General features: G+C 43.3%; 1 protein-coding gene across 31 annotated transcripts in view; it reads right to left on the bottom strand.

The window, feature by feature from the left end:
- The window catches only part of celf6 (CUGBP Elav-like family member 6), a 112,127-nt gene that overhangs the window by 87,176 nt on the left and 2,362 nt on the right, over positions 1 to 22,589 (bottom strand). For all 31 annotated transcript variants that reach the window (XR_013451577.1, XR_013451578.1, XR_013451580.1 and 28 more), the window contains exon 2: positions 16,514 to 16,596. Coding sequence is in view for 26 of the 31 variants with exons in the window: in XM_040201252.2 (XP_040057186.1) it covers positions 16,514 to 16,596 (83 nt within the window). In the remaining 5 variants the exon portion in view is untranslated. The remainder of the gene's footprint in view (positions 1 to 16,513; positions 16,597 to 22,589) is intronic.

Below are 22,589 nucleotides of genomic sequence, written 5' to 3'. Positions count from 1 at the left end.
GGATGTCTCAGTCAGGACCGTCCATATGACAGTTGTTGATTGATTGTATTGGAACTATGGTTAAATATGAATCAGACATAATTATGTCTTTTCTAAATAAATGTTGATTTAGTGTTTTTTTCTAGTTTTTTTGCTCATAAATACACAGCATACTAAATGCTGTGCTATTCTGAGGAACTGAAACGCAACAAAGAAAGTTGATCGTGAGAGGAGTTTTCATCCTGCTGCTTATCCTGGCTGTGATTAAAACTTTCGTCCCTAATTCCATCCCTCCCCCATTGTGTCAATCCACAGACGAGAGAGAGAGAGAGAGAGAGAGAGAGAGAGAGAGAGAGAGAGAGAGACGCAAGCTGCAAATAGCTCTTCCCCCCTGCCTCACACATCCTTTATCCCCTCCTCAAGGATAGCAATAGTTCCGTTTTGCAGGCCCTCACACTAACAGCCACTCCCTCCTCCCTCCACCATCCAACAGTATCCACAGGCTCATTCCCCATCCCCGACAGCCTAACTTTACCATCTACTCACCCCCTGCTCCGTCCACCCACAGCACAAGTCTCTCGCCCCGAGGAACGCCGGCCGAACTACAGCGAAGCAAACCGAAATACAAATGGCCGCTCCAGATGCACTCGCATCTGCATTCATTACTCCTCATTGCTGCAGAGTTCAAAAGCATCTCGCGGAGCCGCTGTTGTGCGCTCATGACGGGCTCCGCGGTGCTGTCACACCGGCCTTCAGGGCTCATGGCTTTCACGGTTGAGACAGTCAGAGGTCAGTAATGAATATACATGTGTGGTCTGCAGCAGGGAAGATACTGGGAGAAATAGAGCGAGGGAAAAAGATGAATATTGAGTCAACGCGCTGAGCAGAGTAGGGCTACATTCGCAGTTCCCCAGTCCCAATGTCCTCTGCTGTTAGTCTCAGTGTGACTTGTGAACATAAATATTTACACGACTGTCACAATCAGGATTTATTGAACATTCTATATTCTTCCTGTAAGAGAAAAATCAAGTATGCTTGATTCCATCTTTTCTTTTGCAGAGGTAAATTTACTTCAGCACAACGGCAATGACCTTCTTGTTCGCTCTGGGATGTTGTGAAAGCCAGTTTTCTCTGTATTGGATACTGAGTGCACGGGGTATGAATATTGTCTCATTATATCGACTGTCCTTGTCCTCGCCAGTTTCAATAACCGACATTCAGTGAAAGAAGCGCCGTAATACAAATAGTTTGGATTCTTCCAACTGGGGAAGCGAGGCAGAGGCAACAGAGGCAATAAAACACAGTAAGCTGAATATACTTATTGCCTTTCTTTGTAATACTGGATGCAATAACAATACTGCAGGCTAACCGGTCTGATCTTTACTTTTGTGTGGATGTGTGCTCGGGTTCCAGACAAACTCCCAGTGTTTGTCACATGGCTGGGACACTCTCAATCGACGCAGCACCAACGCAACCACCTTTATCTTTCTGTTGTACTCTCACCCACTCTTCTCCCTCCTAATTCCACCCTAATCTGCCAATGCCAAATCTATTTTGTCCTGTAACTCCTCTGATAGCCTGGCATGTAATTAACTCCTTGGCATGCGCTGTGGGTTGTCGTTTGCATGGTAATAAATCTTTGCTCCTTATTGTAGGTGTGGGGGGGGGGGGGGGGGGGGGAAGCACACAGAAGCGAGTGCCTATAGCTTCAGCAAACATCCCCTTCCAGCCCTTATCGACTCGACACGTATTTGGTCCCGGAGGAGTTAGCGCCACTTCCAGGTCGCAGTCCTTATGGATTAAACATTGCGGTTAGTTTTCACGAATGTATTTAAGGGGAGAGCAGTGGCAAAATAAGCTTTGAGCCTGCTATTAATCCAATATAGCATTTGGAGCTTTGTAATTTTTTGTTTATTCCTACAAACCTTCTGTTATCCATTACAATGCCATTTCCTTTTTTCCAATTCATCAATTTTGATGGCCATCTTTCCTTTAGATCCCTGGCCCGCTCCCAGCTGCGCTTTATATACAGTGCATCTGCCAAACCATGAAGCAGTGGCCAAGCCAGAATGTGTGTAAAATGTGTGTCCCCGAGTGCAAATGCACACACAACTAATAGTGAAAAGAGATGAGGCATTTGAGTAAGCGAGGTAGGTGGGGGGTTGGGGGGGGGGGGGGGGGGGGTAATCATATGTGTGTGTGTGTGTGTGTGTGTGTGTGTGTTTTGAGAGATGGATGAACGGAGTAAAGATTGCACTCATCTGTTGTGGTACAGTGCTCCCACCAGGTCTAATGAGTGAGCCGGGGCGACCTCGGCCGCGTAGGTTCCCAGGGCTGATTAAACATCGTCTCTGAGTCGACCCGGGGGATGTCGAGCTGACCAGCGCCGGGTCTCCCCTCTTTCCTCCCCTCTCTTTGCTCCCCTACACCGTCTTAATGGCTCCTTCTGACCTAACCCCATTTGTCACTATCACCGCCCCACACAGACACACCCCATAGACGGCCTCACCCCCGCTCTGTGCCTCCCTCTACCAGTGATACTCCCTTTGTTTGACTGTCGTCTGTCTTTATTAGTGGTTTGTTCGTTTGGCCCGTGTGTGGTTGTCGCTCATGTGCCTCACTGTTACCCCGTTTCCAGCTTATGTCCGATGGTTAAATTCGACTTGTCATCGGTAAATGTGTGAGCGCTGAACTGCCGGCTTCCTGTGTTTATTCAGAGCCAGTAAGCCATAATGAAGCCGAGGTCGATGATGATAAACTGCAACAGGATCCAGGAGCTGGCGTAACTCATGATAGGAAAAGCTTTCTGTGGAGACGTTGATTTATTTGGCCGTAAGGTGCGTAATATTGGCTGTTGCTCCGCGCTCGAGGCCCCGTGAGGTCACGAGTCGGAGACATGCAGTTAAGACGCAGACAGCCACTGCTTTTTAATCTTTCTCTCTCCGCTTTGATCTGAGTAACTTCACTCCAAGCTTGCTCAAATCATCACTAAGACATTTTAAAGAGTTGCAATTAGGGCCAAATAGCCCGCCATTTATCAAGCTCCTTTCATGTCCACCATTTTATTTTATGAAAGCAATCGATTGTGTCTGCGGCAGCCCGACCTGTGCTTGTGCTCTTATAGGTGAAAGCCATGAGCGCAGTCAGGCCATCACTCCCGCAGTGAGTGGGAGAAATAGAGGGTGATTTGGCCGGCTGGAACACCATGACCGACACTTCTTTCCCATTTGCACCAGAGTCATCACACTTTCGGTTTGGTAAAAAATATAGCTGCTAGTCAAAATGCCAGCAGCTCCGGGCGCCTGCGTTTACTTTTGGGGCGCGGCTCCTCTACTTGAGAGGAGACTGATGTGAAAAGGGAAAGAAGGAGATAGAGGTCAAAAGAGAGAGGGGGGGAAACGGGATATAGGAAAGAGATAGCAGGAAGGGAGCTAGTGAGTGTTGTTTATTTACAGTTCTGTGTTATTTACATCACCGCTCCAGAGGAGAGCTCAGCTGTCTTGCAGACAGACGGTGAGGGAAAGACATGTGGCCGACACAGACTGAGACAAAGAGAGAGGGCTCCAAAAGCTTATCCAAGAAATGATTTACTAGATGAGCGCCTTTCGTCAATATTGAAATCCTCAAACTGTGAATGAAACTTATTTAATAAAATAAAAAAATGCATGCATTCTTTAAAGATGTGGTCAGTGGGAGACGCATGTGTTTTATGTAATATAAGTAATATAATGTAATATAAGAGTCTGCACATTCATCAGCATCCTATATTAATGAATTCATGAGACAGAGACCCACACGCATACACAAGTGTCCAGCAAATTGTCTCATGTGCATGTATTGTGATCTTCCGTCCACACACAATGAGACGAGCAGAAGCAGAGCAGAGCTCCAGCAGGGAAGAGCAGGAGAGGAGGCTGCAGGGCTCTGACCACATAATCATCTCCCAATGAGGGATCATCAAGGCCTCATCAAGGCCTCCAACATCACTGCACAAATACACCAACCTTGGACCCCCGGCGTGATGGGAGGGAGGAGGGGTGAAGACAAGAGAACATGAAGTGAGAGAGAGAATAAGAAGAGAAGCGAAAACAGAATTAAAACATCTGAAAGAGAGAGTGTGTTTACAGGAGCGGGAACTCGATGAGGGTAAAAAGGAGGACAGGAGTAAAGTATACAAAACAAGTGAAAGACAAGTAATGGATAATGGAAGAACAGTTATTTTGACAGGGAAATTAGTTAAGATAGATGTAAGGGTTTTAAAGGGTTAGTTGGGGGCCAAAATTAGGAAGAGTCAAAAACAGGGGAATAGAGTGAGAGAGCAAAAGCCGAGTGTGTTTGTACGAGAAAAGAAAAGAAAATGGAAAAAGGCTATAAAGAGACACTGAGATCGAGAGGGGAAGGAAAGGAGTTAGGAGTGAAAATCAGTCTTTACTGACAGGAAGTGCCTGAAGAGTATAAAGAAAGAGGAATAGCATGAGAGATAGAGGGAAAGGGAAAGAATAAAGCAAACATAAAGAGAGATCCAGAAATAAGTAATAGAGTGCATGTGTTTGCTACGCATGAATGTACGGCAGCGTTGCCTTGGAAACGGCAGCCGCTTGGATTATGAGCTGATTAGCGGCACTCCTCCTTGAACCCCCCCCCCGAACCGAGTTGTTCTCACAACAGGGTGTGGGCATGCTGCCTCGGTCTGATGAACAATATCACACACACACGTATACCGAATATTCATTCAAAGACACACGCACACACAAGAGAAACTCATGGTGGCCTATTGTATTCACCTTAGACAATACCTTTCCAATGCGACATCTCAATCTTTTTCAATCTCTGCCGGACTCTCTGCCTCTCTTGTCTCTCTGTGTGTGACGTGGCAAGGTGCTAATCTCGTCCCTTATCTTCGCCCGCAGGTCCGCTCACATTCCCTTCTCCACAAGCATCTTATCTGCCATCGCTGTCAATCAGAGCAGATCAGGCTACCTACAGCTGAGTCTGCTCGAAACGCCCTCCTCCTCCTCCTCCTCCCGTCGCCGCCGCCAACCTTGCTTCCCTACATGTTTATTACCAACACTCGCAAAACACACCTTCCCCGGCCCGCGGCACTTTTCACACGTCTAACATACATGCGCGAGTACACATACAAACTCCAGAGCCACAAGAAGAAGCCCTCAACGCTGGCATTTGGTGGACACCTGTGCACTTCAATTGGATTAATATGTAAGAACCTGATTAGCATGTTCGACCACTAAACTCCGCGTCCTTACCAGCTAATTACCAGATCGGTTTGTGTACAAGCTCTTGGAAAAAAACAGGGTGAAATTTCATTTTGATTAGAATTTTCCTCAAGGGAACAGAGCCAAAGTGCAGCAGTAATTCAGCATCGAGAATTGCACCAGGCATAAGCTCTTTTGTGATTACCAGCAGTTCTCCAATGGAAACAAGTTTGCAATTTATCGGTCAATAAGGAAGAAAGATTAAGAGCAATACAAATTTAGCTTTGGTTGATATATCAATATTCACTATAACAACATATAATGTATCATCACGTTTTGTTGTAATCCAGAGTTCAACGAGAAAACTACATGAACAGACGATATGTTTCATGGCAAAATGAATTATTTTGATGAGGGACATTTTGAGTTGAGAGACTAAAGGTTGAATTCCAAGTGATTTTAATATAGATAATATGTTTGATCTGTATTGGTGCATTACTGTGCAATGTACATTTTCCTAACCCATTTGGGATATAATATATATAATGAGCCTGTTTTTGGATTGATACTGGACCATATAGAGAAATATATTCTCGAAGTAGCACTTCTCAATGTTTGGTCAACTGAGTTGACACATGCATGTACAACAGCACGGCAACGGCAGCCACGCAAATGAACACACGCTCAGCTCCAATCAGGGAGGCCCAGCGACCTCCCACCTGGGATCGTGTTGGAAAACCCAACCATGCAAAAACGGTGCACACAGCCTACACTCAAACACCCACCCACTGATCAGGAGCACTAATCCAGACTGCTGACATTTTTGGTTCACAAGCCTTGCCATTAGGGCAGCTGCACTGCAGGCCTGACAAAATGAGGAGAAAATACAATAGAACAAATCCCTTTTGGTCAAGTTTAATCATTTTTAGGCAAGGCAACTTTTGTGTGGGGGCAGGTGTGCTCTTGCTCCTTAATGCTGAAGTAATTGTGGATAATGGAGTTTTAAGGACAGCAGCTGATGTGGGTTTAAATAGGATTTGGGTAGGGATTTATTGTGGAGCGAAAATGGGCGGATGGGTGTACAAGTTGGAGAGGTGCGAGCCCGAGGAGGAGGAGGAACAAGAGTTGCAGAGGTTAAGGGAGAGGGAGGGTGGGGGAGTTCTGCCTCGGCTTATCCAAGCAAAGGTGGGAAGCGGCAGGAGAGAGCTAGGTGAGATTGTAAAAAAGAAAAATGATATGGCTCAATCTTGTAGAAAAAACTCTGGGAGAGAGAGGGTAAAAAAAAAAAAAAGTCATCCATAGTTTAGTGTGAAACGAGAGACCGTCTGGCTTGGTGCTTCTCGAGAAAAGGGGGTTATAGAGGGCACAAGCTGGATGACTAATTGGGGAGGATACAAAATGAGGCTTGACTCAATCTACACCCTTGAATCAACTCTGCCCTACAGTATGCATCAAACCTGCTCCCTAAGTGGTGCTTTTCCATTGATTATACCCTTTCAATGTTACGCTCCAACTCCTTGTTGGAGAAAATTTGACAGGAAAAAGGGGGGGGGGCAGGGGGGGTTGAAATACCGGTCAATACTTAACAGGGGAAAACCAAAAAAGGTAGGAAAGCAGAGAGTGAGTAATATCATATACAGATAGCCGTGAAAGCGTTTTGGGGAGAAAGGGAGAGCGGGCAAGGTGTGTAAAAAAAAGTGCGTTTGGCTGGCTGTAAACGCAGCAGTGCGTGGCACTTCGCCTGGCACGGCACTCACACTTTATGAGGTGTGGAAGGGCCGTCTCCCTCGCCTGTCTGCCCGTTTTAATGATACAGTTTAAATGGAAAAGCTGGAGCTTCACGCTGCACCAAGGACTCTGCTGGTTTGTACTAAAGAATATAGGCGAGATCATGAATCCAAATCTACCTGTATATAATGTAAATATATTGTGTTAATGCCGTGCTAAAACAAATTAATGCCCCTTCAAAAGAAACGATGCAGTTGTAGTTGTCACGGGACGTGTACGGAAATGGATTTAAAAGCCCAAAATGACATTTCCCAAATTCCAACACAGAAGCACACTCCACACACGCTGTGTGGATGATCATAGTCCCGAGGTAGAGCTGTGGAGGAGAGCCAGGAGGTGAGAGTGGCTGTCAGAGATGTGAAGTCTCCTCAGATCTGCCCTATGTGCCTGGCCACTGTACAGACAGAAGAGAAGGCTTTCTTTTGTTGTTTTTTTACCCACACCCCACACCTATCACTGTAACCTCACAGAGGAGAACATACCGCAGTAATGCAATATTGATCTGACAATGTGGTGTATGTGTGTGTGTGTGTGTGTGTGTGTGTGTCTTGTGTCCCTGCATAGGTGTGTATATATGTTGAGGCGAGAGATGTGCTCATCAGCCTCCTGTACAAGTGACTAAGCTGTGCATTGTTTGTTTGTGTGTGTGATAGGCGTCTATGAGAGCGACGAATTAATAAGCTAGAGCTGAGGTGTGAGCCTTGGTGCTGTTTCCAACACCTCACTGTCAGAGCTTTGCTCTGCCGTAGCTGTTCAGACTAAACAGAAATGAGCGGGGGGCCCGTGCGCTCCCATTTCCCCTTTCCCTCCTCTGCTTCGCCATCTTGCCATCTCATTTTCCTTGTCTTTTCCTTGTCTTTCGCACATTTACAAATGCACTTGCAATATGGGAACTTTACCTTTGAATAAATGTATTGAATTCATGTAATGTTAACGTAAGGCATAGTAGATATATCATAAAATATAATTAATTTACTGGAGCTACTGAGTACTTATTAGTTACAATAATGTGCTTTTTCATTTTAATATCTTGTTAAGCCCAATCATTGAGCCCTGTAAATATGGATGATTTATTTTCCCTTGAATAATAAAAATCCTGACTCTCGATGGCCAAAGGAGAAATACTACGCCCACAAACTGCGTACGGCATTGCATATTATTACAACAATAAAAGAGAAAATTACCATTTTGAGTTGGATCATTAGGTATCTTTGTATCTGATTTTGTGGAACCAAGGCACGGGTTGGTAAAAGGTTGATGTTGTTCTAGTTGTTCCTGTCAAGCAGCGTTCCATCTCTTTTTGCTGTAATTCAATTTGTGCTCAGTGTACGTTTAACAAGCACTTAAGACATGCAGGACAAACAGCGTGCGAAAGATAAGGATAAAACCTTGTGATTCATAATCTGTATGTTCATAATGCACAGTTTTCTTTTTTTTTCCTTCTCACCCAGCTGAACTTTCTTTTTCTGTCCGGGTGAGTCAGAGTCTGCCGAGAATAAAGGACCATTATGTAAGTGACACACAAGAAAGGAGACGGGTGACAAAGGACGAGGCAATAAGGGAGAGAGGAAAGGAAAGAAGAGAAAAAATATCTTTAAGACCCACATGAAAAAATATGTTTGTTGTATTCGCCACAGATTACCGAACATAAGCCTTTCTAATGACTGATTAAATGGGAGGACCAGGTCTAAAACTAGTCCTAACCATAACATCATCCCACCAAATACATTTTGATTCTGCTCATCTTTGCTTCACCTTTGAGTCGCTGGTGATAGTTCATCGCCAAAAGTACTGATACCCTCTAGTGCGTCTGTACTGTATTCACACTGACTGAGATTTAGGGTGTTAACTGTTCCAGTACTAAATTGTAATATATTGTTAGTAAGCCTGTTGTAAAGCAAAATAAAAAAACCTTTGAGGGGAAGGATAAAACACAGGAGCGGTTACAGGAAATGTGGCTTTCAATTTGAGAAACACTTGCCATAGCAAAACCCAGATTAAGAGACTTGAGAATCTCAATCACAGTCTCAGCTGTTGATGGAATACATCTAAAAAAAAGAAAAGCTGTCTTAAAACCAAAGCAGAAAAGAACCCCAAGCTGCCTTGATGAAGCCAAACACAAATTACCTTACTTCAGAAGTCAAAAATTCTAACATGGTTCTTCAAAGAAAATAAATACAAGTGCACTCAGATGCACTTCACAAATACACACAGATAGTAGTTCATAATATACAGACTGACTGAGTCATAGGAGACCTAGAAACAGCAGTTGTTCCCAGTGCAACGAAAAACAGGCAGACCAACTAATGGAACCACCCACACACCAAGTACTTTTTATCACACACCACCTTCACAAATAAACACGCGCACGTGCACGCGCTCTTTTTGTCCCGGCCCACTCGTTGCTCGTTTGCTGCAGCTACATCGGCTGTTTTTCTCTCGGTTGTATTTTTTCCCTTTTTTTTGCGCTGCTGCCGTGACACAGTGCGGCTGCTGTGAGTAACCCCCCCCCAAAAAATACTTCACCTAACAAACTCCTCTGATTACAGTTTGACTTTCTCGATGTCTCCTTCCCTCCTCCCTGTCTTTAATCAGCATGTAAACAAGCGCAAGGTCATTTTCTTTCTTAAACGAAATGGGGGAGATAAGAGGAGCGTGGCGTAGTTAATCCTTTGGACACGCTGATGGAGGAGTTTGTCCTGGTGATGCTCGGGTGTTAATTATGCAAGGATGCATCTCCCCTCTCTCTCTCTCTCTCTCTCTCTCATGGTGACTCATCATCTTTTTCCTCTTTGTCTCTCTCTTCCTTGTACCCCAGGTCTTTCTTACACCCATTTCCCCAGTGTTGCTGTACCCTCCCAAATATGTTAGATTTCCATTTACATCACAAGCCCGTAGAGGCGCATGCAAGCACCTCCCTGTGAGTATTTGTCGGTCTGCATGGAGATCATTTTCAACTGAGAATAAAGTTTACACTTGTCGACGTGTTTGACTAACGTGTTTAATTATTGGAGCTTCTCGCCTCATTTGCTGAACTCAACATGGTGTTGTTTTTTCTTTAAACAAATATGCGCAGATTGCCCAGATGTCTTCCGTGAGTGGCAATGAAAGGCTACTATTTAACTTTGACATGGAGGAGAGAGAAGAAAAAAAGAGGAAAAGGGTACAAACTAGCAGGGGAACATTGAAAACAAGTACAAACTTAAATAATTGTTCAGTTTCCCATGCAGCTGTTTTAGTAAAGGATAACAACCTATAATTATTAGTAACTTGTTGTACGGTTCCAACACCTGTTCCTATTGAGACATCAGAAGTAAACTAGGCGGAGGCGCCATTTGAATATTACAACACTTTGAACGTAGATTCGAGCCTTGATCTTCTCAAATTGATCTCTTCTGAAAAGTTAATTAGCAGAATCCACAAAACGTTTTGATCATTTGGAAAAAAAATATCTTATCTATTTGTTGGTTTGTTATCCGTATTTGTGCTCGATTGTTATTGCCAGACAACCGGCTCTGCATCCAAAGTAAAATATGATTTTTAATTGGTTTGGAAAATGTCAAATTCCAGGGTGCAGCCTGACTAAAAGACAGTGGTCCCACCCAGCTAGAGTAAAAACAGTATATATTCTTGTAGGTATGACAGCGCCCTGATCCTCATTTCCATCCTTCTTTGCTATTTTTCAGTCTTCTCCTCTTCCTCAGTCAAGCAGCAATGTTAACAATGGTGTCCCCACATTCACTAGTTCTGCCTCATTACAGCTATAGAAGTGTATAAATTAGCTCAGGAGAGCACGCATGGCGGGGTCTGACTCCACCTGTCAGCCAGGGAAAGATAGTGAATGTCAACGTGGAGGAAATGTGTGAAGGAACTACTGGGCTTTCTACACATATTCAAACAAAATACTTCCAACGTGGATGATGCTAATATATCAATCGTTAAAGAATGTATTTATTAATTTTCTTAATTTGTGTACTTGTCATGTTAAAACATTCAGCTTGCTGCTTTAAGACGTTTTTGTTTTGCGCAGAAAATAAATAAGTAAGATATACTTATGGAGGATGTAAAGTAACGACATTTTGAGTATGTATTTGTTAACTCGCAATATTTACTCATTGCCAGGAACCTTCTTTCTCATAATGACCCTTTTCAGAGTGTTCATCTGTGTGTCACAATTAAAATACAATGACTGAGAGATGAGGTCTCGGTTGGGTAAAACATCCAGCAGTATATCATGTCATTATCTTTTAGGTACGTATTTAATTTTTACTGGAGCTTCTTTGGCAACCATTGCCTCTCGATTTTTCTGTCCGACGAGATAATCGCAAGTTATTTAGGGGAAAAAAAAGAGCTCAATTGTCTCCTTTTAATCAATATAGAATGATACGGCACACGGATACACTGCTTCCGCTGTGCGAGTCAAATGCACTTTTAAAAACCATGAATCTCATTTTGAAGTAAATGTTCCAAATAGCTTTGTTCATGAATTCATCTTTCAATAAATTGAGTTGCTGGGATTCTCACTTGAGTAACCTGGGCAAAGGGTTGCTGTACTATATCGCAGTTTAAGTTCAAGATCGAGAGGACAAATGGGCCTGGTTGTCATCCCCTGAACACCCAAACTCCCGAGCCCCACCTCTCCTGCTCATTTGTCTGGCGCCTCTGGCCTTCCGTCCTCATGGGCTGCTTATGGGCTCTCTCACCAACATCTGTGTTTTCGCCCCGTCCACATCGTTCCACCAGGTCCATCCGCTTGCCCGTCAGGTTAATCCTGACGGTTCAGTTCATTTCACACTTTCCAAGGTTGAAAATCCCATCAGATGGAACAAAATTAATTTTTGCACAATATTCAGGGGCACCAACCGCGTAATAGGAGACAATGCAGAGTGCATCCCACGATTGTGGTTCCATTCACTTCCTAATCGGCAGGATGGCCGTGCACGGTGCAGCAGCGTAGTAAATGCTTTCATCCCAAGGGGATTAGAAAAACAATGGCCCTTTTTAATTTCTTTTCTAAAACGGGCAGCAGAAAGAAAATGATATAGACATAATTGATGATGAGGAGAGCAGCGGGAGCTTTAACAGAGGCCTCACGTCCAGTGCCCAGGCTGTTCTTTTTTCTTTTGCTTCATAATGGCAACGGCTCAGGGGCACTGGAGGCTGACAAATCTGGCGCTGAGGACAAATTGATCAGCAACAGAACACAATTTGTCCCTTAAAAGAATGGGTAAAGGCCCTGTGTGGCCTGGGTAATTAGTTTAAACTGCAGCATGTCTGTCCGGGAGTGGACCCGCTGGAGTGGGGCTCAGCGTGTCCTTTTATGACGCCCTGACACTGCAACACACAACTCTCATCTGGAAAGCTCCACACAAAGTCTATACTGCTACTACTACTCTTTAGTTCAATACATGGTAATAAGGGAGAGGGATTAGGCGTGTTGCACTTGAGTGCGAGTGTTTATGTGTTTATAAGCTTGCGTCTCTTTAGTGCTCGGCTCATACATCCCCCAGAAGTCACCTTTCCATGAACAAAATAATGCTTTAAAAACGACTAGAATGAAACTTGGGGAACAAGTACTTAAGGTACTCTTTGTTTTGTGTTAACACTCACTGCCAAACTGTGAAAATACCAAAAGTAAAAAAATGCTGGTTGCTTATTTTGAGCAATTTCTGACTCACAGAAAGAGAAAAATAGTAGGTTGACGGCTGCCATGTGTGGTGTGATGCAGGAAGAGTGTCAGGAACATGGATGCATTGGGTCGTGTCAGTGTGCTTATTGAGACATAATACCGGCATTGCACAATATTCCCCTGACCCATTCAGTCAATTCAAGTCAATTTTCTGCACTTTTCACGCACTGAAGAAAAAGAAAAGAATGAGAGAAGCCCAAAGCTTTTGCTACTCAATTTGGGGGAAGCTGATATCTTCAAGCTCACACTGTCAAATATGAAGAAAAACACTTCAGAAAGTAGGAGTTTGTAACTTTTTTTCCCCTCTCTTATCTGTTATGCTTGGCTGCTTCGTCATCAATTCACGGGCCAGATGCCGCTCATACTCCCAAAACCCCAAAATGTGAGGTTGTAAGGTTGGGGTGCCAATTGAAATTCAACACTTCCATTGAGAAAGTGTCAAAAAAAGAGCATGGGACAATACAAGTTGCGGGAAGATGATTAGGCAGGAGAAGGCATTGGGGGAGGGTAGGAAGAGAGCACCAGTAAATGAGAGACAAAGAGAAACTGGATATTTTTTCCAAGATGATTTTAATTGGCTTTTGGGGCTTCAGTAGCACCCAATTAGCATGCCTGTTACATGTGAACACCAGGAGCTAATTGGCCTGCGAGGATAAAGTGGTGTGGCCCTGGAAAGAAAAACCAGGATTCATTTGAAGGTTCCCGGCTCCAATGGAAGTATATTGGGAGGCGTCTTGGCGCAGAGTTGTAAAAAATAAAAATTTAAATAAAAAAATATTTTGATGCATCAACAGAAACTATAATTCATTCATTTGTTTCTCAGATTTTTTTTATTGCCAGATGATGTTGAGAAAAAGACAGATGTCCATAGAGATCAACAACTTACCTGGATCAACTCAAATTGATGTAGAAAGGAAATGTCAGATCATTATGCACAGACAATTCTCAAGCTCAAGTCGGTGTGTGAGCGCCCTAGGAATTAATCATATCACGGAGAAATCATTCACATGCATGACCTAACCAGTCCCCGCGCGGCGCCGCGCTGCCCTACATCGGGGGATATGCTGCATGTGCACGTAAACACAACAGCCCTGGCTCACCAAGGGCAAGAGGCTGAATCTCTGATTACATTTACTGCACAAACTTGTGGCAGTAGGCTCGGGTGTATGAGACATCACAAGCTCATTATACATGCAATTAATGAAACAATGTAAACACTGCTCGCCATAGCCACGGCACACAAAGCCAAATTCTCCGGTGGAAAGTTGAATGCCGTAGATGCAGTCAGTACAAGACTTCTGGAAAAATGCAAGATTCACAGCCGATCTGGAGATGATGTAAGAGTGGTGGCTTCCTGCTGAGACTACACGCGCAGATATATCCACCTCCTTTCTGCCACACGGTTAAGCCTTTGCTCTCTTCCTTTGGTCAAATGCACACAGCGTTGTATGACATGATCACTGTGCACAAAAAGTGACACTTTGTAACAATTAAAGTACTACATGAAGGAAGGAGTAGAAAGACGGCACGGACTGAGACACTGATGAAGCTGTGATGATCAGGGCTCAGTGAGAGACAATCTGAACCTAAATCTGAATTTTTTACTTCACAATTTGGCCCCAAATGTTTTACAGTATAAATTCTGAAGGTATCAACTGTTAGCGGATTTGTAAATAATACCTTCATGCAGGTACAAACACTAGAAGAGAAGGCAATTGGTGATTCACAGCAGTTTTCATACCACACCAGTCACATATCATGTTTTATCAAAAGACATTGGGAGTTCACATTCCCCGCTTCAGCTGTCTGCACACTCAAACATATTAAGCCTCGAGGCCAGGCCTTTATTATATTCCGCCTATATTTCTCCCATATGTCTGATAACTAAGGCACAGTACTCTAACCTGTCTCCTTGTTTCAGCTAACTAAGCTTCAGCTTTGTCTGTCACAGACTAAATGGTGACCGAGACAACGGTTCATCCAATTCTCATGCACACATCTCCTTCTTCCATCCCTTTGATTATTCTGTTGTTTATGTACCAGCCGCATCTGTACGCTCTTCTTGAAGAAATCTTTCCAAAAATGTTATGAATCAGTAAAATCCAGCCTTCTCTGTGCAGCTTTCTAAAACGATGCATTGGCATATGCCAAAGTGAGGAAGCCAAGAACTTCGTGCTGGATAAACATGATGAAACTGCCCGAGGACTGTTCAACCTACTGCTATTAAAAATGTAATTCTAGTGTCAAATCCTTCATTTCGTCCAGCACTTTATTGTTGACTTGATTTTGTTTCAGGTATCATCATTTGAGAGATAGACTTGAAACATATATACATATACCCTTTTTGCCTCTCTATCCTCCTCTCTGTCTCTCTGTACATACATGTGTGCATGTCTCACACACGCATCGACGGCCACACACACACACACAGAAGAGAAAGCACATCTTCATTAGCCCCCTGTATGCAGGCGCAGCTCAGCCAGAGATTGCAGGACTGACCCCTTGCTGTGGGATGTACTGTGGAAATGTTTGCCCAAACCCCACAGAATATGCCATTAACCTCTTTCTAGATAGAATACAAACAAAAACCTCCCTCCATGGGGGCAATAAAGACGGGAGCACCTATCCGGGACCATGATGACAACCATCTCATTATGAAGCTGCGGGAGGCCGTAACAAGCCAGGGATCCCGCTCACCCAGGGGCTCACTCTCCGCAGTGTACCTGTGTGCATAACGTTCAGTGAAAACAACTGATTATCTCAATAATGGGAAATAGTATAAAGCCCCCCCCCCCCCCCCCCTCCACCACCACCTTCAACCTGGAACCAATCCCTTTCCCTACTTCCTTCCTCTCTTTTTTCCATACTTCCCCTCCGATCTCATTTTGTTCCTCTGTACCTTCCTCCCTCCCAAGAGATTTGGATGAAAATCCAGAGGCTCTGATTAAAGCCTCACCCTAGGAGGGTGTCTTGGTTCATGGTGAAAGGAACTGGGGGGCTGCCGTGGGGGGTGCTGGGCACCAGAGCAGTTTCACGTTGGTAATGTGAGAGTCAAATCCCCCCTCACGCACGTCAAGTGCGGGTACACACTACTAGCTCATGCTGAGCCCAGATTGAGGGTCTCCCCCTGGGTGGGCTTAAGAGCCCACTCCTGGGTAGGCTTTACCTGTGTTGTTTGAAGAGGCCATTATTTTAATTGAAAAAGTTACCGGCTCGCAAAAGGCGAACGAAAAAAAATTAAATTGGAGAAAATTAAAAACCAAAAACACCAGATGGTGATATACATGGTAAAAATGATTGTTTATACTTACTGTTTGATTATATGTGATAATGAGAGTGGGATTCCTCGAGGCAATTAGTGTCTGCGGCAGCCATATTGTGAGAGGACAGGGGAAGGACGGCACAGGCTGTTAGAAGGAGCGCTTATCAAATATCTCCGCCGGGGTGATTAGTGTAATAAGACACTGCAAGGTGAGATAGGCCACTCACACTCTTTTAGTGTGTGTGTGTGTGTGTGTGTGTGTGTGTGTGTGTGTGTGTGTGTGTGTGTGTGTGTGTGCAGGTGTGTGTAGGTAAGTGAGCAAGAAAGAATGTGCCAGATAGCGAGCAGGAAAAAGAGGCTGGGAAAGTACTAGCGACTCTTTCAAGCTGTTTTCCAGATCCACGCGTGTGCCTGAATAAGTGTGTTAATGTATACTGTGTCCCCATGTGACTCTGCCTGTGCGCGTGTGTGTGGGTGTATTCAAGTGTGATATAATCCCTATGTTAATGTAGGATCCCATGCCAGGCTGGATGCCCCCGGGGGGCTTTAGCCTATGACAGAGGGCAGATCGGGGGCACTTACCCCTGGCAGAGTCTTCTGTTCATGGAGGGCGCTCTGGGCCTTCAGTGCTGACTCTCTGGCACAGTATGTTAGAAAGGCACATCCTGCATTATCGGGGAGACAGGAGAGAGACGGGTTTAATCCACAATGAGCCACCATTTACGACCAAAAAAGAAGTGAAACTGTTAAAGGGACAGAGGCCGTATTGCGTTGTTGAAAGGAAGAGCACACGCCGTGCTGTGTTGGTTGGATGCTCGGTAAGGACTTTATAGTAGACGACAAAACATGACACTCAAAACATGTAGTGATTTTAATCATCTCGGGACTTCAGCCTTTTGCACCTGTAAAATATGTACAACCTGTAAAATACCAATCATGAAGAGAAAAAAAACACATACACTTTGGTTTTCTCCCTAAACTTTATGTAAACTACACAAAGTGTATTTTCAAACGGATCATGTGTAACACTTTTCCATTGATGTTTGTTCATAGATTATAGGCATCATTATAGTCGACTTCCAAAAACCACGCAGCACCTTTCCAAATGGACCCAGAGATTTATGACTTGAGAAGTAGTTACAATCTACGCAAGCCATACTCTAAGACCGTACAAGCTATTCCCAAAAACATGCATTCAACTCGAATGGAATTCATGATCTACTTTCCGTTCAACATACACGTTGAAAAACCAATGTGTTCCATTCGGTGGATATCGGAAAGTCCCCCAGGCATTGTTGTTTTTTTATTTAATTTCTAAAATAATATCCATACTGTCCAAGGAATGGTTTCCTAGTTCGAGGAAAAAGGTAAAACGGTATTTTTTTTTAGCTGCTAAATCATTGAAATCCTCTGGTGATGAGCTGGAAATGTGCCTTTCAAGTTTGAAAATTCAAGAAAACAGAATGAATATGCATCAATAAATAATTCCTTTGCAAAAATGTGACAGCTTTCATTAAAGGGTGAGTGGTTGCTCTGTTATGCGCTTGGCAGAACTGACAGTGGGTGACCCCGTTCAAAAGAGGTTTTGCACTGTGCAGCATAATTTCCCATTACTGCTTGTCACACCTGCTGCCAAGGATTCTCATGGGAGAAACGAGACACACGCACACACACACACACACACACACACACACACACACACACACACACACACACACACACACACATACAGATTATAGCCCGCATGCAGCACATAACACCAAAACCCGGCAACACACTCTGGCTCCCGGCCAAGAGAGCTCCCTTTCACAACAACCTTCACCCACCTCCACAACTAAGGCAGTTACTCAAGAGGAAAAATCACCTAAACGACGCTGATGAAACAGCATGCCATACAGCAGAGCAGAAAAGTTTTCGAGCCTGGGGAAACACTCTTCATCCTTTGTGACAATACAAAACTGTGGGACATGGGCCGGGGGCCTCCCTCGGGAGCCAGTCCCAGTAAGGGTTTATGGGAATTGTAGGGAATTGCAGGTTGTTGCTGACTCCACTTCCAGTGCCTCGACCGTTTTGGTATTTTTCACCGTGTCACTTTGCTATATTTTGCAGTTTAGCATTAAATTTGTATTGTTTCATTTTCTTCTCAGGAAAATATGTTTTAACCACTGAGCCATGAACTTAAACTTAAAGAAACTCCTTAATTCACCAATAAAAATGTATATTATTTGTCTAAACTGTTTTTACTTTGTGTCATTACTTCAAAATAGTTCAGTGATATAAGTACAATTCTGACGCAGCTGTAGTTTACTTGTTGTACAACGTGTAAAAGGTAATCAATAATACAGTTATATACTACTACTACAAAACATTGTAACATGGACTTAACTACTAGAAAGCAAAACGTGTGCACCATACTGCATAGTAATGGGACGCTTTTATTGTGCGTTGCATGATCAAATGATGTAAACCTGAGATCTACAGACCTTTGTTGAGTTGTTTTCAGAAACATGCTTATAGCAAGTAAAACTGCATCAGAAACAAGTGAAGCCATCTCTCCTTACTCCTTTATTTTTCTAGATACTTAAAGAAAGTAGCTTGTGATACTATTAGTTGGACTGGACTTTTTGTACAGTGTAGCCTTTAATATCCAGGCCAGCTGCGTGGCTGCTCCGGCTTCCTCGTGGTGGTGGAGAACCGCCGGGTGGCTTTAGGAAAAGCTTCATATCCAACAGTGCTGGCTCAGGGGACATCTTAAGCCCAAAGGAGTGTGACTAAGAAGGCCAGTTGTGGAGCAGATGAGCATTGAGCTTGGAGAGCGTGAGGAGGGACACAATGATACCTTTTGAGGGGAGGTAACAAGGATCTAGCAGATGGTAGCAGGTTAGGGCTGCCAGTTTAACATTTTAAGTTGACTAATAGGCGTAGGATGACATACATACATTCCCCCGTTGTTAACGTCCTGGTAGTATGTGGCATGAAATGGAGCTTTAAAAACATACAAATGTCATTGTTCGGTGGTAATGCAGCAGAACGTACATATTTATTTAAACTGTCTACACAATATTTCCACAAAAAAAAATCAAACATGGACATTAACTGCAGACACTGTGTTCACTGTGATGTATTACCCAAGAAACTTGAGTCTTGAGCCTTTGTAAGTATTTACCAGTAATGTCAATTTAGGATCAAATATCAAATAAATACTGGTTTGTTACTTCAGTGCTTATCACGCCGTCCTGGTACTTTAGATGTGGTATTCATTTTCAGCACCAACTTGTATGACATTCAAAACCTTGTGAATTAAAGTTTGAATTGACTCAATCTTTAACTTAAGACTGGGGGGGGGGGGGGGGGGGTGTAAGCATTAAATGGGAAGAACGAGAGTCGGAGAACGTGGCCCCGATGGTGGCAACCGAAGGACTGGTGGCTTCCTGTGATGAGCAGGTTAAGTGGGGTGAAAATAATACTTTGGTAATCAAATACAATTTACCACACTATAATTTCAGTGAGGGGCAAAAGTTCAACAAATTATATTGAAGGCAAAGGAAAAACTAAACCCTGTAAACCAGTTCAAAGGAAAACCATAAAATGGGTTTTTGCGATTGCAAGACACGTTTGAAGTAATTACTTAAAGAAAGCCCCCCCCCCCCCCCCCCCCATGCTTCTGAAAGTTTGTTTGAAAATGGAAATTAGCGTGCACTTCCAATTGCATGCATCCAGGCATTAAGGGTAAATTGTGCTTTTTTAAGGCATCAGGTATCTGTAATTGAAACAACTCCCAAACAAATTTGTATAAAATTTCAATTCATTAGCGAATTAGAGAATTCATGAATCATGGGCAATTTGCTCTCCTCCAGTCCCCTCAAATCTGTCTGATCCAAGAATGTTCATTAAAGTGGGAAAATAATGCAAATTCCTTTTCCAAAGAACATACAGGCGCAAAAAGAAATTATGTAAAACAACTGGATGCTGTTGAATGTGACAGCCTGACCCTCTCATGGGCACTGAGACAAATACGATGTGAGGATTCATCAAGCGCTTCATGTTTCTGCGTTAACCACGCTATTACCTGCCCGAGAGTCTCTCCATCTTTCGGCCGATCTACATTCCGAGCGGGTTGTTCCGACTGGTTAGCTGTCTGCTTCACACGTAGCCCCCATTCTAATGATCAAAGAGGTCATCTGTAGACTTACGCCGCACCTGCCACTCAACTCACACAAACTGTCAATCACTGTCCAACCCCTCCCCTACCACGCTCATACTGGAGATAGAACCCAGGAGCTGTAACACCTTGTGGCTGTTACTAAAAGTCTCAAAACCTTTACTTTTAAAGCAACAGAATTGAACTTCACGGACAGTCAAAAAAAAATTGCAATTAGATATTAGTGCCGTACTGAGGTTAGTGTCAATTTTGCAGGCTATTTTTAGTCAATTACACTGCATGGACCTACAGAGAGGAGAATAGATGAGGATATTTAACATCTCTTTGTATCTCTTCCTCCTGGCTGTGTGGTGCAACTCAGAGTCCCTGCTCTCAGCATCACAGACGGATTGATGGATAACGCTACTCAAGCAAAAGATTTGCCCCCCACCGACATTCAGCATGTCTGAACAATGCATGCGTTCTGGCACTGACACTAAGTATCATGATAATGCAGTCCTCAGCGAAATGATGGATGTTAAACAGCACGACCTGGCTGCACGACACACGACAGGCGCCACGCACGGCAATAGTGTCAAGTCATCCCACATGCTGCACAAGGCTCCCCGACGACACAAAAAACTACCACATCGACATCAATGGCAAGTGTGTTTAACAACTACGGAAAGGACATAATCATCCGGTATCACCTGAGTGGACATCTGCATGCAAAAACTGTAATCCTGTGAGGAAAGCGTATAGGTAGATATGAATTACAAAATTCCCCAGATATTCGGAGTCCCCGGAGAACTCCCCCATGCCCAATGTCAGAATTCAAAAAGCCCAAAACATCTGTTCAAAGCGGTGCAGTGCATTCCGCATGAATTAATCATGAGCAAACATGACATATTTTGATCTGTCCTTAAATCCATAATTATTGTGCACTTCTTTGTCACAGGACTTTGGCTGTGAAAAAAATGTAGTGCTGCAAATCCTCCATTAGGTACGGTTTACTAGCTGATGCCAAGAGCCATATACATCCTCTATCCGAAACAAATCAGATCTCTCTCAACCACAAACTAAGCTCAAAGAGGGATTTCAAAGCAGCAGAAACTAAATACATGGCACTGCACTAAATATTTATGAACTTTATGTTTTTAGCCAAGCTGAATAAATCCTCTTAAGTCTTCTTTAAAATAATTTGATTTATTGTTTATGATAAAAATGTGGATTGATGTTACAAGTTTTACAGCCCTTTAGGGCCTCTATTTATTGGTATATAATGCATTTTTGAGAAACAAACACAACACAAACCACTTTTGAAACTGCTGTGGAATACATTTACTTTAACAACAGTCTTTTCAAGACCTTTTATTGCATAAGTATTCATCCAGGCAATACGTCCTCAGGCTCAAATGAAAGCATCCAGTGGAGTTTCCGTTGTATAATGTGTGAAGTTGAGGGATTTCTGCAAGGTGCCAGACAGTGAGATTTCAAAGGTTTCAAAGTTCAAAGGTCGAGGCCTCACCTTAAAATAATGAAAATAGTTTTTTTTTTAACTACAGTTCAAAGGATACAGTAATTCAATTTCAGCTTAATCTGCATTTTTTTTGTCCAATTGGTATTTTTGACAAACTGAATGTGGACTAAAGGAGCAGAAAACTAGAATAATTTCCCTCTTTAGAGAACTTTTTTGAACCTCCAAAAACAAGCTGAACACACCATACTGTCGCCCATTAAGTTGATTTCAGAAATGTTCTGGCAAACAGTTGTTTATTCACAAATCTAGCTGACATTGAGCATTAAAATGTCACATTTAACTCGTGGACTGAAAAGGTAAACATGCTGTATTGATGAAATCTCAAAACTGTCAACTCAGAATAAGAAGTTCTGTTTACAAAGTTCACTTCAGTAATTCGTTAAGAGAGAATAAGGATCATTTTTTTGTCAATTTATAAACAATCTGATTTATTTTTGCAGCCGGAGGAGCGCCCCCTGCTGGCCGTTTGAAGGCGTCTAAGGAAGTTCTGTATCAGCTTCACTTTCAAGAACTCAATGTTTCCGTTTGGTCACTTGATTTCTCTAAAGTTGACATTTTGTACCTGTGTGAATACCTGCTAGATATGAACGACTCATTCTAAGGTAACGACAACACAATGATTCGTATTAAGTATACTGATATAGAAGACTGCTGTGCCGACTTTGGTGTGTTGTTTACAAACCAAAGTCAGTTTGGAGAATCCCAAGGACTTATACCGTCAAGTAATACATTTACCTTTAATTACCCTGCAAAAGCTTTTCCTGTTTTCAGAGTGGGCAGTCATTCAGTGCTACGGACCGCTCTCCTTGAGTGACACAGCCCATGATACACAACATACTTTTGTTTTGTTCACAATACTAATCCCATTTTCCTACTCTGATTCTCCCTTGCTTCGTTCTAGAGGTATCGCACATCGACGCAGCACCAGGCATGAACATGCTTTCGGTAAGTGGCCAATGAGAAAAACTCATCCATAT

Source organism: Gasterosteus aculeatus, chromosome 12 (assembly GCF_964276395.1).
Source record: "Gasterosteus aculeatus chromosome 12, fGasAcu3.hap1.1, whole genome shotgun sequence".
Lineage (NCBI taxonomy): Eukaryota > Metazoa > Chordata > Actinopteri > Perciformes > Gasterosteidae > Gasterosteus > Gasterosteus aculeatus.
Note: the sequence above shows the minus strand (reverse complement) of the source record. Positions and strands in the feature narration are given on the sequence as shown.